The sequence below is a fragment of the Saccopteryx bilineata genome, chromosome 4 (genome assembly GCF_036850765.1).
Source record: "Saccopteryx bilineata isolate mSacBil1 chromosome 4, mSacBil1_pri_phased_curated, whole genome shotgun sequence".
NCBI lineage: Eukaryota > Metazoa > Chordata > Mammalia > Chiroptera > Emballonuridae > Saccopteryx > Saccopteryx bilineata.
The window spans coordinates 76,319,316-76,337,266 of record NC_089493.1 but is presented as its reverse complement, the minus strand read 5'-3'; the positions used below and the strand labels follow the sequence as shown (position 1 = coordinate 76,337,266).

At 40.2% G+C, this 17,951-nt stretch overlaps 1 protein-coding gene across 4 annotated transcripts in view; it reads right to left on the bottom strand.

The window, feature by feature from the left end:
* Positions 1 to 14,849, bottom strand: part of SPG11 (SPG11 vesicle trafficking associated, spatacsin) — a 126,592-nt gene extending 111,743 nt beyond the window's left edge. For 3 of the 4 annotated variants that reach the window (XM_066276595.1, XM_066276596.1, XM_066276597.1), the window contains exons 1-6: positions 14,583 to 14,849; positions 11,396 to 11,580; positions 9,514 to 9,738; positions 7,952 to 8,153; positions 1,644 to 1,781; positions 1,007 to 1,455 (exon numbers count right to left, since the gene is read on the bottom strand). In XM_066276595.1, the coding sequence (XP_066132692.1) occupies positions 1,007 to 1,455; positions 1,644 to 1,781; positions 7,952 to 8,153; positions 9,514 to 9,738; positions 11,396 to 11,580; positions 14,583 to 14,836 (1,453 nt within the window). In that variant the 5' untranslated portion in view covers positions 14,837 to 14,849. Of the gene's footprint in view, positions 1 to 1,006; positions 1,456 to 1,643; positions 1,782 to 7,951; positions 8,154 to 9,513; positions 9,739 to 11,395; positions 11,581 to 14,374; positions 14,536 to 14,582 lie in introns of those variants that run through there. The other variant, XM_066276599.1, reaches the window with a different exon arrangement.
* Positions 14,850 to 17,951: the final 3,102 nt, after the last annotated feature.

Below are 17,951 nucleotides of genomic sequence, written 5' to 3'. Positions count from 1 at the left end.
CTTAGGTTTTTAGAATTATGACAGTAATTATAATTATCCAAATACTTCAGCATTATGACTACAGATATATTTATCGGAAATCAGTTACTATTATGCCCTTAATTCATCATAATTTTTCAATGTTTTTAGAGTGTTCTATTTTTAAAACACTGACTACAAGGCAAATTCTAGAAAGAACAATGCAGTCTATGAAATAGCACTAAATTTTACTTTTCTACTTTGTATTATCTTGCACAATCAATACCTGGAATAGTTAACTACTTATAGAGATGTCACATATCTGGTTTACTAAAATAAAACAAATAGCATGCCTTTGACCAACAGATACACAAAAGTGGGGTACTGAAGACAACATGGTTAGTTCAATTATAATATTTGATAGCTTTATAGAAGGTTATGGCATAAATGCTAAATGAATGTGTATCTGATATATTAAATCCAGATGCCTACAGGGGTCAGGTAGGTAATGAGAGATGTGCAAGAGAAAGGTAACCAGAAGGAAAGTGGCTCTTCCAAGAGAGCTGACATTCATCGCCCACCCCGCTACTCTGCAGGAATGCAGATCCAGTATCGCCAGATCTTCTAATGCTTCAGGAACAGCTGGAAATCTATTTTTCACGTGAAATTCTCTAATTTTATATGTTTATAATACATAAAATCTTTTGTAGAAGTACAAGCCAAACAATAAAGCTGCAGTTTATTCATGGCCTATAAGCAGCCACCTTGTGACCTGTGCTTTTACAGATCTAAGTCAAGTGAAGACTCCCCTGACAAAAACCAAACTTTATTTCTCTTAAACTTTCTCTGACTTAGTATCTTAGCATTTAGCTCAGCAAAGATCATATGAGAAAACCTTTCCATTAGTAACACCAAATTTTCTCTGTGAAAGATGGGCACTTAGTAAACAGTATATGCGCTAACACCTCTAGGGCAGCAGAAGTAAAACACATTAAGAGAAAGCAACTGTCTTCTCAGCAATGGACAACCTGACACAAAGCATTCTCACCTGTCAAAACAAGGGACAGCTGCTGGTCTCCACTACTGTCTACAGGAATACACATTTTGCCAAGGGGAAAGCACTGCATGCGCTCCGTCTCCAAATCCCAAAGGACAATGCAGCAGCCCACTCTTTCCACTGCCCAAGTAAACAGTGCAGTGAATCCTGTCACAGATACACATCTAAGCTCGATGGGTTCCTCTTGCTCACTTATGTGCATTATTTTCCATGCTCTTCCTGGATCACTGGTCTTGGCATGATCTTTCCATGGAAAATTATACTGACTGTGCAGCATGTCCTGTGGGATGAAGGCCCAACTTGACACACCAGTACAGCAATTATTAGATTCAGGTGACTCCAAATGCAGAATATCCTGGAACCACGGAGCACAGTGGGAAACTTCCCATTTGGAGCTCTTTATTGTTTCACTCAATGATAATAGCTGGGCTTTCCAAGACCTGGAAGACAAGGTAGAACTCACACCTGTTACAAGGGAAAGGCACTAAGTAAAACACTAAACAAGGAACAGGTTGCACTTTTTCAAAAAAAAGTACCTATCTCTGTAAAGATCTTTAGTGAAAAGGTATGGGCACGCATGACAAAAGGAGAAAATGATAAAGGAAGTCCAAAAATGAGGTTTCTGTACCTATCAACTTGAAAGGAAAACTTGGTCAGTTTCATGTTGTAGTCAGAATTAACAGGATCATCTTCGTCTATCCCTTTAGGGCCTTCAATAGGAATGTCTTCTCGAGTTTTTTCATAAAGTAGATGTCCTGGGTGTTGCCTACATTTTAAAATAACAGGCATGGTCAAAAGTGATGATCAAATCCAAATCTGTGTTACCACTGCTCCAGTTAAAAATTGGGGGGGAGAGAGGGGGTTGTGTCACAGAGAAGGAACAGTGCAGACAATAAGTTTCCTTGAACAGGACTCCTTCTTATCTCCATCACTTACAGCAGAATGATCAAGTCAGTCTTAACAGTTTAACCCATTGAAACTATGTATGGTGATAGATGTTAACTAGATTTACTGTGGTGATCATTTCACAATATATACATATATGGAGTTATTATGTTATACACCTGAAACTAATATGATGTTATGTCAATTATATTTGAATTAAAAAATATTGACACTTAAGGGCAGTTAGCTTTATAAAGATATTAGAGCATTTATCATCTACTATATTGTAGATGTTGTGATTTTAAAAAAGCTTTACATAACCCTGGCTGGATAGCTCAAGTGGTTAGAGCATTATCCCAAAATGCAGAGGTTGCCAGTTTGATCCCTGATCAGGGCACATACAGGAACAAGTACACGTCTGTGTGTCTCTCTGTCTCTCTCTCTCTTTCTCTCCCTTCCTCTCGCTGAAATCAATAAATAAAAATTTTAAAAGAACTTTATATAAATTATATTTTTTTCTTGAAACAGAAACAGAGAGAGAGTCAGAGTGAGGGACAGACAGACAGGAAGGGAGAGAGATGAGAAGCATCAATTCTTTGTTGCGGCAACTTAGTTGTTCAATGATTGCTTTCTTGTATGTGCCTTGACCAAGGCTACAGCAGAGCAAGTGACCCCTTGCTCAAGCCAGGAACCCTGCACTCACGCTGGTGAGCCCATGCTTAAGCTAGCAACCTTGGGGTTTCGAACCTGGGCCCTCTGTATCCCAGTCCAATGCTCTATCCACTGTGCCACCCCCTAGTCAGACACATAAATTATATTATTTAAGCCTTTCAACAACGCTAAGAAACATATGCTCATTTTATAGACATGGGAACTAGGCTCAGAGAAATAGTGGAGCTGTATTTGAATCAGGTCAATGTGACCATAATAGTTTTTAAGCACTCACTATACTGACACCAAAATGACTTAAGCTAAGACAGCGGAAATGTATGAAAAGTAGGAAGACACAGTATGAGTGTGGGTGAGTATAGGCAGAAAGAGGGCTGTCACTCTTGAGAAACACAAAAAAGGTTAGAGTGGCTAAAGCATAGTGAATAAGAAGTACGGTGGTGTGAGTTCAGGCTGGAGAGGTTGGCAGGACAGGTGGTACAGGGCTTTATGGATTATTAAGAACTTTTTATTTTTATCTTAGGGAGGAGAAAGGAAGCTAAATAAGGGTTTTAAGCAGAGAAGTGATATGATCAGATGCAGAACAATAGCTGAGGGGAGAAAGGAAGGCATTTAAACCCTGAGCAATTAATTATTAATTATTGACCTTTTCAACAATCTGAAGGTAATACGTTGACACAGATTAGTCAAGAAGCTGGTGAAAAGAAGTTAAAGAAAACAGGGTGACAGTGAAAAAAGATGATACATGGAGACAGCATCTACCCTGTCCCCAGATGTTAAAACCTGGCTATACCTCTTAGAAGATATGAATTTTAACACCACCACACTCTAGTTACTCTATAGAGGATAGATTTGAGGGTTTAAGAACAGACATGGAGAGACCAATTATAAGGCTATTAAGTAGTTCAGGTAAGTGATAATAGTGGATTGGATTAGAGTGATGACACAGGAGTTAAGAAAAGTGGACACCCCTGACCTGGGATGGTGCAGTGGATAAAACACTGACCTGGGACGTTAACATCACCAGTTTGAAACCCTGAGCTCGCCTGGTCCAGGCACAAATGGGAGTAGATGCTTCCTGCTCCTCCCCCCTTTTCTCTCTCTCTCCTCTTTCTCTCTCTTCTCTAAAATGAATAAAATCTAATATATAAAAAAGAAAGTGGACAGGCCTGACCATTGGCACAGTGGATGAGCATTGACCTGGGACACTGAGATCCCAGATTCGAAACCCCGAGGTCACCAGCTTAAGCACAAGCTCACCAGCTTGAGCAGGGGATTGCCGGCTTAAACATAGGAACATAGACATGATCCCATGGTCCCTAGCTTGAGCCCAAAGGTCGCTGGCTTGGAGCCCAAGGTCATTGGCTTGAACCCAAGGCTGCTTGGCTCGGCTGGAGACCCTCAGTCAAGGCACATCTGAGGAGCAATCAATAAACTACTAAAGTGATGCAACTACAAGTTGATGCTTCTCTCTCTCCCTTCCTGTCTGACTCTCTTTCTCAAAAAAAAAAGAGAGAGAGAGAGCCTGACCTGTGGTGGCACAGTGGATAAAGTGTCAACCTGGAAATGCTGAGGTTGCCGGTTCAAAACCCTGGGCTTGCCTGGTCAAGGCACATATGGGAGTTGATGCTTTCTGCTCCTCCCCTTTCTCTCTCTCTCTCTCTCTCTCTCCCCTCTCTATAATGGATACATAAAATCTTTAAAAAAAAAAAGAGAGAGAGAGAGAGAGAGAGAGAGAGAAAAGTGAACAGAGTCAAGAAACATTTATGATGATAGAATGGTTAGGACCCAGTGATTAACTGGATATTGATCTAATACTTCAGAGGTTGGAAACATAGAAAGGAAATGGCAAACAGTCCCTTAAAAGGAAAGGAGGGTGCTAAAGAGCACAGAGGGATGGGCTTTCACAGGAGGTGGGAAATCCCTCCGTTGTAATAAAGGGAAGACAGAGAGGGTGGGTGCAGAAAAGTGGTTTGTAATTTAATGTGATAAACAAAAGGAGCTCCCATTATATGGGTTCTCCTCCATTATAAAGCAGGAGGCAAAGTCACCCAAGAAAAGCTGGGAGTAAAGAGATGAAGAACAGATGTTTGAGGAAAATGGAGGATTAAAAACACTGTTACAAAAAATAGACTCACGAAAAAAATCATTGTAAAATTCAACTGCAAGACCAGTTGAAGGTCGTGAATGTGAACTTACAATGGTATCAATTTTTCTTTGTGATTTTCACATAAGTGCTTAGTTGTTTGGGTGCTGGGACTAAGAAGGCAGAGTTAAAGAAAAAAAGGGCCCTGGCCAGTTTGCTCAGTGGTAAAGCCTCGGCCAGTGTGTGGATATCCTGGTTCCATTCCTGGTCAGGGCACACAGGAGAAGTGACCATCTGCTTCTCCATTCCGCCCCCTCTCACTTTTCTCTTTCTCTCTTTCTCTATCTTCCCCTCCCGCAGTCATGCTTGATTGGAATGAGTTGGCCCCAGGCACTGAGGATGGCTCTGTGGACTCTGCTTATGCCCTAAGAATAACTTGACTGCTGAGCAACGGAGCAACAACCCAGATAGGCAGAGCATCGGCCCCGACGGGGGTCTCCAGGTTGATCCCTGGCGGGGTGCATGCAGGAGTCTGTTTTTATCTCCCTTCCTCTCACTTAATAAAAAAATAAAATATGGCCTAACCAGGCGGTGGCGCAGTGGATAGAGCGTCAGACTGGGATGCGAAGGACCCAGGTTCGAGGCCCCGGGGTCGCCTGCTTGAGTGCGGGCTCATCTGGTTTGAGCAAAAGCTCACCAGCTTGGACCCAAGGTCGCTGGCTCGAGCAAGGGGTTACTTGGTCTGCTAAAGGCCCGTGGTAAGGGCACATATGAGAAAGCAATCAATGAACAACCAAGGAGTCGCAATGTGCAACTAAAAACTAATGATTGATGCTTCTCATCTCTCCATTCCTGTCTGTCTGTCCCTGTCTATCCCTCTCTCTGACTGTCTGTCTCTGAAAAATAAATAAATAAATAAATAAAATAAAATATGATTTTGTCAGATCAAGTGCTATTATAGGGTAGGAGCAAGAGTTTAGCGTGCATGCAAAAAAAGTGACTGAAATACTGGGTCACAGAATCTATGCTGAAAAAGAAGGGAAATGAAGACAGGAGGGGGCTGGAGTGGAAGGTCAACAAACTGGAAATTCCACTGAGGTCAGATGACAGGTGAAGTGGAGATGCTCAAGTAAGTGGCTAGAAATGTTGGGAAGTTGTGGTGAGTGAGATGGGTAGAAAAGTGGTTTGAGGGAGAAGCAGTTTCAAACAATGACAAAGCCCAGGATATGACTATGAGAACGAACAGCTAAGGAACTGGAAGAAAAAGTCACTGACAATGAACTTCAAGAACAAACCATGAGTTTGGGTTCTCAAGGAGCTTCCAAGCTCTATCAGAAACATAAAAAAAGTAGGCAAATAACACAAGAGTATACAATTTAGTGCTAAGTGGTAGTTTAAAGCAGAAGTGCTACAGAAGTTCAAAAAGGAGAAAAATTATAAAATGAGTATAAAATTATAAGAGGAAGGGATTTTAGGAAGGAAAGGCTTCATGAAAGAGTTGACTATCAAAGAATCCACAGGACTTGATAAAATAAAAAGGAGGGACTGACATTCTGTTTCAGAGGGAAAAAGATTCACGAGTCAGGAAAGACAGAAACACTTTCAGATTTCAGAGCACACTTACAAAGTAAAACACAGTCAACACCAAAAAAGTTATAATAACTAAAGAGTATTTATGCTAAAAATTAATAAAGAGATCACTCATTTAGCTGGACAGGACAGACCCCTAAATTACTGCAGGGAATAGATCAGTAGCTCTTTTGGCTGATGACACATGGCTGAATTGAATGAAATTTGTTCAAAGGAATGTGCCTGGTGCCTCCTTCAGAGTTCTCTTAGAGTGCTCCCAGAGGAAGAAAACTTACATTCAAGGATCAGAAGTGGCTGAGAAGGCTTTCCTCCCTCCTCACCTGTTAAATTGCTTTTACTGATTAGAAAGTAATTACAGCCCTGGCCGGTTGGCTCAGTGGTAGAGCGTCGGCCTAGCGTGCAGGAGTCCCGGGTTCGATTCCTGGCCAGGGCACACAGGAGAAGTGTCCATCTGCTTCTCCACCCCTCCCCCTTTCCTTCCTCTCTCTCTGTTCCCCTTCCGCAGCCAAGGCTCCATTGGAGCAAAGTTAGCCCAGGTGCTGAGTGAGGATGGCTCTGTGGCCTCTGCCTCAGGCGCTAGAATGGCTCTGATTGCAGCAGAGCAACGCCCCAAGATGGGCAGAGCATCGCCCCCTGGTGGGCGTGCCGGGTGGATCCCGGTCCGGGGCATGCGGGAGTCTGACTGCCTCCCTGTTTCTGGCTTGGGAAAAATACAAAAAAAAAAAAAAAAAAAGTAATTACACATACAGGTATTAGATTTAGTCAGTAAAAATGCCCTACTAAAAAGCAAGCACACAATCTGAGAATATGCTAATCATCCCTGCTCAAAAAGAAAAAAATATCAGATTGATGAGAAGTTCTGATAGATATGTAAAGATGAATTTATCATTCTTTGTGATTCAATAAGCAATACAATCCATCAAAAAGCACTCCAATTATAAGGATTAGTTTATCTCATTCATATTAAGTTAGGACCAAAAATCCTAATGGTTTTGAATGGCCCTAAATATTAAAAGTCCTAAATGTGGTCCAGCTGACTTTTAGGAAAGCAAGTTGCAACATTATAAGCTCCTCTGTGCGAGCGCCTCTCAAACATTAGAAAATCAGAAGCAATTAGAATACTATCTAAACCAAAAAGCAACACAATAAGCACTCAATTTTTACTAATATATTTAGACAGCCAAAAGTATGGACTCTCCAAGGGAAACACTTGAAATTCTCAGCTGGAGAAAGTCAGCTTACTTTATCTTGTCAGACTCTTTTAAGAGATAAGTAATCCCCATGAAAGCCAGGATGCTTGACCACATGAAAATCTAACACAGTGTAAATTCCATTTTTCTTCTACTCTAATGTGTGGCAAGGGGTGAGTAGACAGTGTATAATATCCAAGGGCTTTTAAAATTGTGGTTGATTACTTTTTTACTTATATGATGACATAAGCCGTATATAATAACATATATAACTCAAAAATTTTGACATAAACATCCATAAATAAAAAGGTAGCCAGTGGTCATTTGCACACATTATTATACAGTAACAACCTCACTATGGAATAGCTAGAATATGACCTAACTGAATAGAGGAAAAACTCTATTAAGTATTAATAAAACTCTAAAAAGTATTAAGAAAAAGCTAACAAATACATTTTAAACCTCTTATGGCTCAAATTATTTGCCTCCAATTAGAGATTGCTGTGATCTACATACCTGAAATACAAATTTAAGTTAAGAGCAATTGCAGAGCTGGAGGTGCTGACGATCACTACAACATCCAGGTCTTGAGACACTTTCAGTGAAGTAAAGGGAGAAATCTTGGCTGGCTCCTGTTGCTGCTCATTGCACATATCTTCTTGGTGAAGTGCTAAATCCACATGAGCTACATGTGCACCATCCACAATGTCAAAAATGTCTTTGAGTTAGAATTAAAGAAAATGCCAGTCTTAAGTATGCCTACCCGTTTAAATCACAGGCTGGATAGAGCTACAGACTTCCTTGCTCCAACCTTGTAGGTGCATAACAGAAGGGACACTGAGGCTGCCCCCACCCATCACAGTAGCCAGATGACTACAGAGTTGGTAGCCCAATAAACAACCTGATAGAGAGTCCATTCAACAATATTTGCTGAATACTCACTCTGTGCCAGGTCCTCAGACATTGGCAATATTTTCCACTAGTGTTCTACAACAGTGCTGTCCAAGAGAAATACAATGCGAACCACATTTGTCATTGTAAAATTTCTAGTAGCCTTACTAAAAAGAAACCTGTGAACCTAATTTTAATATTTTACTTAACTCAGTGTATCCAAAATATCATCTCAACATATAATCAGTAAAAAAACCTTATACTTAATAGCAATCTCAATTTGGACACTAAATTTTCACAGAAAATACTTGATCTGTATTTAGATTTCATAAAATTTTACATTTCAGAACTTGGAACCAAAGTTGTTCCAAACGTACTTAAAAGTTCTCCAAAAGCTGAACCAAGTATCACCTTTTAAATCTAAATTAATTAAGTAAAATTAAGAGTTTAGTTCCTCAGTCACACTAGTCAGTTTCAAGTGTTCAAAAGCCACATATGCCTAGAGCTGTGTTGGACAGCACAGTTCTATAACCTGGCAACAAAAATAAAGTTAATACAATAATTCGACATTCTTAAAAAAGAAGTTTTAATATAGGCTGATACTGTAGCTAAAATAAAAATTAAAAAACTATTCCTTTAATTCAAAAATAAAAGTTCCAAAATCACATAATGAGTTACTTTTCAAGGCTTCAAAATAATTTTGGCGATGACCTATGGATCTGAGAGAAAAAAAAAACCACATAACATTTTCCAAAAATAAATAAAAGTGGTTAAGCAAACCATATGATTCACTAATACAATGGAGTCGTGATTCGCAATAAGAGATAGATGTGTCACATCAGAAATAGTTATCTAAATCTTTCCTGGAACAAGCACATAACAGGTATTTAATTAACATATTTGAATAAATAGGTAATGCAGAGCATGCACAATTTAAAAAGAACACAAATAAGCAGGACAAGATAATTGTGACTATGAAAAAACATGTGTATACATTGGAAAATATTTGAATGGAATATGAATCAATATAGTTCTAAGTTCATGAAAATCTTTTTCCCTGAAAAGTTTTACTAAAGAAGTAACCATCTGCCTATACCCCAGTTTGCTAAAACTAAGAGCCTAAAAAAGGTTCATTTTCCTAGATATTCCCCTCCCCTGCATATCAACATCTTTACCACCAAGGATACAGATCCAGCCTAAACTACTCAAAACAAAAAGAATTCCTCTGCAGAGCTGTACGTCAATAATACTGTCCACTACCTGTGCACGCAAGGGTAATGTGAAATAGTTGAGTACTCTAATCTCAGCACCTCTTTCAGGAAACATGATGTGTAAGACGATACATTTGTTGATGAACAATAATGATGTGTTATTGTGAAAAGACAGAATTCTTAAAGATAGTAAGGAAATACCTAGGAAACAAAAGAATATTATTTCAGACTTGTTGGTCACAATGTTACAATGGGTAAATTTGATTTTGTAAACATAATAGAAACAGGTAAAACAAAAAAGAAACAGCACTTAACTCAGTTCAACTCTAGGCAGTTATTATTCATACCCACCTAAGCAAGTAGTCATCGGAAGGTAAATAAAGGGATGAATAAAGACAGTCGATAATATCTTTGTTCCTTCCACTATGGCCAGTCGGACAGCACACCAGAAGGTTCAAAAAGCCTACTTACCCATGGGACCCCACAAGAACAGTCACAGACTTTAAAAAACAACAACCAGGAACCTTAAAATCAAGGGTGGCAAATATGCTACTGCCTTAAAGATAGAAGCCTCAGTGTCTTGATTTCTGTTCCCTGCAGCCCTCAGAATGGGACATAGTAAATAACTCTGTAATTAGTGTACATCAGCACTACTCAATAGAAATATAATGTTAGCCAGAAATGAAGCCACATGTAATTTAAAATTTTTTAGTAGCTGCATTGAAAAAAAAAAAATAGGTGAAACTGTCCTAGACAGTGGCACAGTGGATAGAGGGTTGTCCTGGAGCACCAAGGTTGCTGGTCCAATCCTGGGGTCACAGGCTCTATCCTGGGGTTGCCAGCTCAAGCCTCAGTCAGGGCACATATGAGAAGCAATCAATGGCACAACTAAGTGGAACAATGGGTTGATAATATGCTCTCTCAAACTCCCTTCCCCCTTCAAAATAATAGGTGAAACTAATTTTAGTATATATTATTTACTTTATTATATCCAAAATATTTCAACATATAATGAATACAAAAATCTGTTAATGAAACATTTTAATTTTTTTGTACTAAGTCTTCAAAATCTAGTATGTATTTGACACATAAAGGGCATCTTAATTCATATTAACCACTGACCAGGCGGTGGCACAGTGGATAGAGTGTCAGACTGGGATATGGGGGACCCAGGTTGGAGATCCCGAAGTCACCAGCTTGAGCGCGGGCTCATCTGGTTTGAGCAAGGCTCACCAGCTTGAGCCCAAGGTCGCTGGATCGAGCAAGGGGTCACTCAGTCTGTGGTAGCCCCCCAGTCAAGGCACATATGAGAAATCAATCAATGAATAACTAAGGAGCCACAACGAAGAATTGATGTTTCTCGCCTGCACAGGCGATGGCGCAGTGGATAGAGTGTTGGACTGGGGTGCCGAGGACCCAGGTTCAAGACCCCGAAGTCGCCAGTTTGAGCATGGGCTCATCTGGTTTGAGCAAAAGCTAAGCTCACCAGCTTGGACCCAAGGTCGCTGGCTCAAGCAAGGGGTTACTCAGTCTGCTGAAGGCCCAGTCAAGGCACATATGAGAAAGCAATCAATGAACAACTAAGGTGTCACAATGCGCAACAAAAAACTAATAATGATTGATGCCTCTCATCTCTCTGTTCCTGTCTGTCTGTCCCTGTCTATCCCTCTCTCTGACTCTGTCTTTGTAAAAAAAAAAAAAAAAAAAGAATTAATGTTTGTTGGTGGCTAGTATTAGTTAGACAAGGCAGGTCTCCCACTCTGATTTCACCTATATAAGGATCTTTCCTGAAATATACAAAATTACATAGTAATGTCACAGATTTAAACATGATGAAAGACTACCTGTAGATACTTACTGATATTTTGATCTTCTATGAGTTTTTGCAATGTCTCCTCATTATAGTTATACAAAATGGTTCCATCACATCTTCTCTCTTTCAAATTAAATTCATAGATGAGCAGTTCATAATTTTCACTAAGAGCGAGCAGTCTGGGCTTGTCTGTTGTTGTGCTGCTGTTACGAGAATCCTCCCACACAAATCTAAGGAAAAAGTTTAGATTATTTTTTATATTCTATATCTACAATAATATTTACCCACAATGGGGTGCGATTGTAAGGGCAGAATGAATAGAGAACGGATCTTTAGTTCACCTGGTAGCATTAACTCTACATCCAATTTAAGAGAATGTAAACGCTCTTATAGGACTTCCTGCCTCTTTCCCCTTCCCCTTCACACTGACATAAGAATATAGAAGTGGGACAAGGGACAAGAAATTATGGCTGCTTTTGTTTCTTCATCCTAAATCCTGACATATATTTAAAAGTACTGTCATGAACAAGGATAAGTTTCAACAACGAAGTATATACATTACTTACATGAGGTGGTACTCACAATTAACAAAGTAAGTTTTTCTAACTTAAATGATTTCAATAACTTCTTTAAAAAGTGATCATTTATATTAATAGACCTTATGACTCCAAAATGCTGTATTATAGAATAGCTCTGTCCAACAGAATTCTCTGTGATGACATAAGTGTTCTATATATTAGCATTGCTCAATACAGCAGACAAAGGCCACACATGGTTACTGAGCACTTGAAATGTGAGTAATATGAGGAAATGAATTTAAAATTTTACGTTACATGTGGTTGCTGGCTACCATGTTAGACAGCACAGTTACAGAATTTTTAAAGCAGTGTAATGTCAACATACCAACACTACCTAACAAGGATAGAAAGAGACCAACAATGCTATAGCTTCAAGTTAAATAACAAATCAAATTACATTTAAAAAATAAAAGGAGCCCTGACCAGGTAGCTCAGTTGGTTAGAGCATCATCCTGATAGGCCAAGGTTGCGGGTTCAATCCCTGGTCAGGGCACATACAAGAATCACCAATGAATGCAGAAGTAAGTGGAACAATAAATTGGTTTCTCTTTCTCTCTCTCTCTCCCTTCTTCTCTCTCTAAAATCAATAAATTACATTAAAAATTTTAATAACTTAAAAAAAATGGGAGCGTATCTTCATATTGTTCTGCAATGAGACATTTACATTGCTTTCAATGTTTTAAAAAAATTAAAATAAATAAATAAAAAGGGCCCAGTTCTGAAAACAAAGCAATGAGATGAGATTAGGCTACCATGCTGATAAGTTTCATCTCTTTAAAAAATTGTTTTTCTACAGCAGTAATTTTATATATAGAAAAACTTGATGCCATTAAGTCCTTATTAGACAATAAGGTTAACACATATATTTCTGTGCTTATACCTAGATTTATGACTTTTTTGTTAACACTCAATTTCTGACTACCCTGAAAATTTGGAAAACAATATAAATGTAGAATATGGAAAATGTTCAACAAATTAAGATACACTGAAGAGGCAGAATACTGTGACACCATTAACATCATTAGCACATGGATTATATTAGCACATGGAAAGACAAAATGTTCAATGAAATAAAAGATGGAATGTACAGGGATTTCAACAAAATATAAAGGACAAGTAGGATGCAATACTATAAACTTGTCATTTTTACCCTATGAAGTATTTTAATTGGATTAAAATTCAATTCAAATAAAAAAATAAAAAAGCTTTTCTTTTTTTTTAAATTTTATTTATTTATATTTTTTTACAGAGAGTGAGTAAGAGAGAGGGATAGACAGGGACGGAGAGAGATGAGAAGCATCAATCATAAGTTTTTCATTGCGCGTTGAGAAACACCTTAGTTGTTCATTGATTGCTTTCTCATATGTGCCCTGACCGCAGGCCTTCAGCAGACCGAGCAACCCCTTGCTGGAGCCAGGGACCTTGGGTCCAAGCTGGTGGGCTTTTTCTCAAACCAGATGAGCCCGCGCTCAAGCTGGTGACCTCTGGGTCTCGAATCTGGGTCCTCTGCCTCCCAGTTCGATGCTCTATCCACTGTGCCACCGCCTGGTCAGGCAAAGCTTTTCTTGATTCACCCCCTTCAATACTAATTTCATTCAGTACTTAGAAATGCCCCATTAATTCAAACTACGGTAATTCATGTGTGTACGTCTTATCTTCTGTTACGTTCTCAAATACCTGAAGCGTTCTGCTTTTCACTCTGCCTCGTCCCTGTCTTTACTAGGCGCTGTTCATAGGGTACCTAATACGGTTGAATAAACTTATACTTCCCCTAGGGAGTTTCCTCTTTCTAGCAACTAGAGATCAGGGATAAAGACGACAAACACAGAACAGATCAATGCATTCACTGATTTAACAAACGCATCTCTGTCGAATACGGTAATAGAACCTGGAGATTTCCAGGTAAAACACCTCTTGGCCACTCAGTCTTAAAGAGATGAATATTTCCAAAAACATTTTCTGTTATAAAAAGAGCCCAAAGACTCAGAGGGTACTACCAAACTTAATGATGCAAAAACTAAGTCCTAAACCAAGAGTTAGAAAAGTAGAAAGCAATACATGATTGTAATTATGAGCCCTCCCACCCCTGTATTTTTAAATAGTGCCGGCCTCACGTGTAAGAATTCTTATTCACCTTTTTAGGCATTGCTCCTAGGAAACAGCGCGTAATAAGTAATTGTTGAGTGAATAAATGAGTGGAAAAAATAGGCTTTCTGTCCTAAGGGGTAAAGCCCGTTTGCGAAGGAACTCTACGTTTTAGGCGCAAGAAAAAGGTGTCAAGATGATCCTAATCAACAGATTTAATTAAAAGAAGAAAATGCGCAAGGCGCACGGCACAATGACTATTGTTCGAACTTTGCGGAAGGAATAAAAGAATCCGCGCCTAGACTGGGACCCCTCCAGGTTCGCCATGGTTGACAGATAATCGGGACGCATGCTCGCTCACGTGGAACTGGGAATCGAGGGCGCAGAAATGCACCAAAGCGGGAACGGTTCTGAGAGAGAACCCGGCTCCTTCTCCGGGATGTCCGCCGCTGTCATTCCTCTCCTGTTACCTCCCTGCGGTGGCGGTGGGGGAGCGGGGGGATGCATTCGGGCCGCCGAGCTAGGGCTCGGGCTCCCCCAGCACTGCCCAGCCCTCCCTCAGCACTTACTGCCGAAAGGGGCCGTCCAGGGAGCAACCACCCCCGCCGCGGCCGCCCGGCGCTAGGGAAAGCACTTGAAGGCTGCCTGCAGCGGTCAAGCTCCCCAGGACCTCCTGCTCTCTGTGCAGCTGCGCCCGGGTTCCTAGGCGCCCCAATGCCTCGGGAGGGACCGGCACCAACAACATAGGTAGAACCTGTCCCATGGCTTTAGCGGCGCAGCTGCCGCTCCCAGCAGCACTTCCGGGCCGCTTCTCCGCCGCCATCTTTGGTCCAGCAGTCTCCGCCCCCTGCCCCACACCCGCCCCCAATTACGTCATGGGCATGCGCAGTGTAGCCAACCCTCTCCCTGCTTCGTGACCCTCAGCTGCAGCTGGGCTTTCTCTGCCGGTGACATTACTTGCCTGTAGAGGCGACACCAACCACTCCGCCAAAGCCACATCTTCATTTGCCTCAAGCCTGCTCTTTACTTACAGACCCTGAAGTACCGTATTTCCCCATATGTAAGGCGTATCCTTTTTCAAAAAAATTGGGGTCTAAAAACTGGGTGTGTCTTATAAAGTGGTTGTAAATTTTTACTTGCGTTTCCCGCTTTTTTGCGCGAATGAGAAGTTGTATGAATTTTATGATGAATAAAACTTTAGTTCAATAATTTTATGTAAGACAACTTTTTTCAAATTTTGGGCCTCAAATTTAAGGTGCATCTTATACATGAGAGCATCTTATATATGAGGAAATACGGTAGTTGAGAGCCTAATTTAGCAGCCTAAGGCAGGCTGTGACAGTTTGCTCACTCTGTAGCATTACCCTTCACTGCCTTAATCTAGCTGCCACACCTAGCTATTGCAACCCGTTTCCTGCCTCCTTTCTTGGCTTTTCCTGTTGTGCTATTTTCATCTGTGTACAGGCCCTAGGGTAGTGCAGTGTCCTTAGTAGTGTGGACTGAGCCATCATGAGGGAGTTGACCTGAGTTTTGAAATCAAATAATGTCCGTTGTAATGGGCAGGAAATCAAGGTAAGGGGTGGAGGTGGTGGAGTTCCCATTTCATTACTACTCTTCTCAGGAGTGTGATCCAAGATCAGCAGAGAGAGAGAGAGAGAGAGAGGAGCAGAGGGGATGATGAGAAGCATGAAGTAGGCATTTTGGAAAGACAGCAGTGCCTCTGTTATCAGCACATTCTTTTCCACAATCAGATGGGGTCAGAGGGCTACCAAAGATCAGTTCTGCCGTTTGTGCTTTGACTCCAATCCTCCTCTTGTTCTAGGGCTTTGTGTGTGTAAAATGCTTTTCACCCTGCATTGCTTTCTCCTCCTTTATTAGAGTGATTTAATTATCATGCAGACTGCTATAAGATGTGAAACCTATGGTCCCTATGACTTCGATTAAATTTAAATCTTGGCTCTAGAAAATCATCTCTCTGTATATCCCTCAGATCTAGCCTTTCCCCGGGATAATCAGCAGTCCCTGAGGCAGCAGAAGACAGTGGGTTACACTTGACTAATAGCCACACTAACCAAAACTCTGACAGGCTAAAAAATAACATTTTGACCTAACTTATGTTTCAGTGTTTCAGCCCTAAGGTGAAACAATGCCTGTGCTACTTTACATGAGACCATAGGGAGCCTGAAAAGACTTCAGAGCTGTCCTCAAGACCTAAAGAAATTATTACCTTACCCTACCTCTGACCAATCAGCTCCCAGCGTGATCCCAATTCCTAATCCAGGCGTGGCCAACAGCTTTTGCCCCCGGGCTAGATTTGAAAAAAAAACTTTTTTCACAGGCCGGACGAAATATTAAAATTAAAAAATGTTAAATACAAAAATGATTCGTTTAAGTAAACAATTTTATTATGTAATTTGTTTATGAATAAATATGAGTGAAAAGATTTTAATATACATTATTTTAATAAAGATATATTTTAATAAAAATATAATTACATACCGTATAAATATCCAAACTATCGCAATCAATCGAAACAATGTTTAATTAATAGAATGAGCTTGAAAGGGTTATATCACAAATAAAACAATTATTTCATTTTACAAACAGCCTGGACACATTTTCAGTTATCAACTACAGCTATTGTCTATGCTACAATGCCACTTGATTCAGCACACTTGACCACAAAAATAACGAATTGTTTGACCTTGGGTGCGCACTGGCAAACTCTGCCTAAAAGAATGTGGGTTTCACATCACTGCTAACGTCAAACAGTTCATATCGAGTACAGACGAGTACAAAAGTTGTAAATCTTTATAACGGAATTATTTTAAAAAATAAGTATCATGATGCCTGACCAGGCAGTGGCGCAGTGGATAGAGCGTCGGACTAGGATACAGAGGACCCAGGTTCGAGACCCCGAGGTCGCCAGCTTGAGCGAGGGCTCATCTGGTTAGAGCAAAAGCCCACCAGCTTGAACCCAAGGTCGCTGGCTCCAGCAAGGGGTTACTCAGTCTGCTGAAGGCCTGAGATCAAGGCACATATGAGAAAGCAATCAATGAACAACTAAAGTGTCACAATGTGCAACGAAAAACTAATGATTGATGCTTCTCATCTCTCTCCTTTCCTGTCTGTCTGTCCCTGTCTATCCCTCTCTCTGACTCACTGTCTGTCTCTTTAAAAAAATAAAACAAATAAATTAAAAAAAAAAAAATAAGTATCATGAATCCATTCAACCAATTATTGGAAGTTAACCCTAGTTTAGTCACACATGAAATTCTTTTCCACGTATCACTTATTTTCTTAAATATCTTGATTACTAATAATCAAAGATGCTTCCACTTCTGAGTAGCTGAGATTTTAAAGTAGCGGAGAATATTAAAAATTTAATCACGGGCTGCATAAACTCACTACATGGGCCAAATCCGGCCCGTGGGCCGTATATTGGCCATGCTTACCATAACTCATGATGCCTTGTGATTTGGCCCTGTATAACCTGTACCTATAGGGTGTAGAGGAGTTTCAGCTTTTGAGCATTAGCTTCCTGTTCTCCTAGATGGCACCATTCATCAATAAAATAGCTACTATTTCTCTACTGCAATTCTTGGTGTTTAGTGTTTGGCTCTGCTAGCCCCAAATGGACAAATTCTTTGTTCTAAAATACGTCATTCTTAAAACAAAAAAGACTTCCCTTAACCTACACCAATGCCTACCTACTGCCAAATTTCTACTTCCCTTTTAGAAAATTCCAAGCTGACTCCTCTTATAGTCAGAAAAACTCCCTCTCCTCACCTCAACCCCTGTAATCTGGCTGCCATATCCACCAAAACTGCTCCTCAAGATTAATGATGTCTGTATTACCACAACCAGCCATTACCTATCACTCCTCACTACTTTTTTAAAGTATTTTCTTTTCAACTTTGGTAATACCACTTACCTAG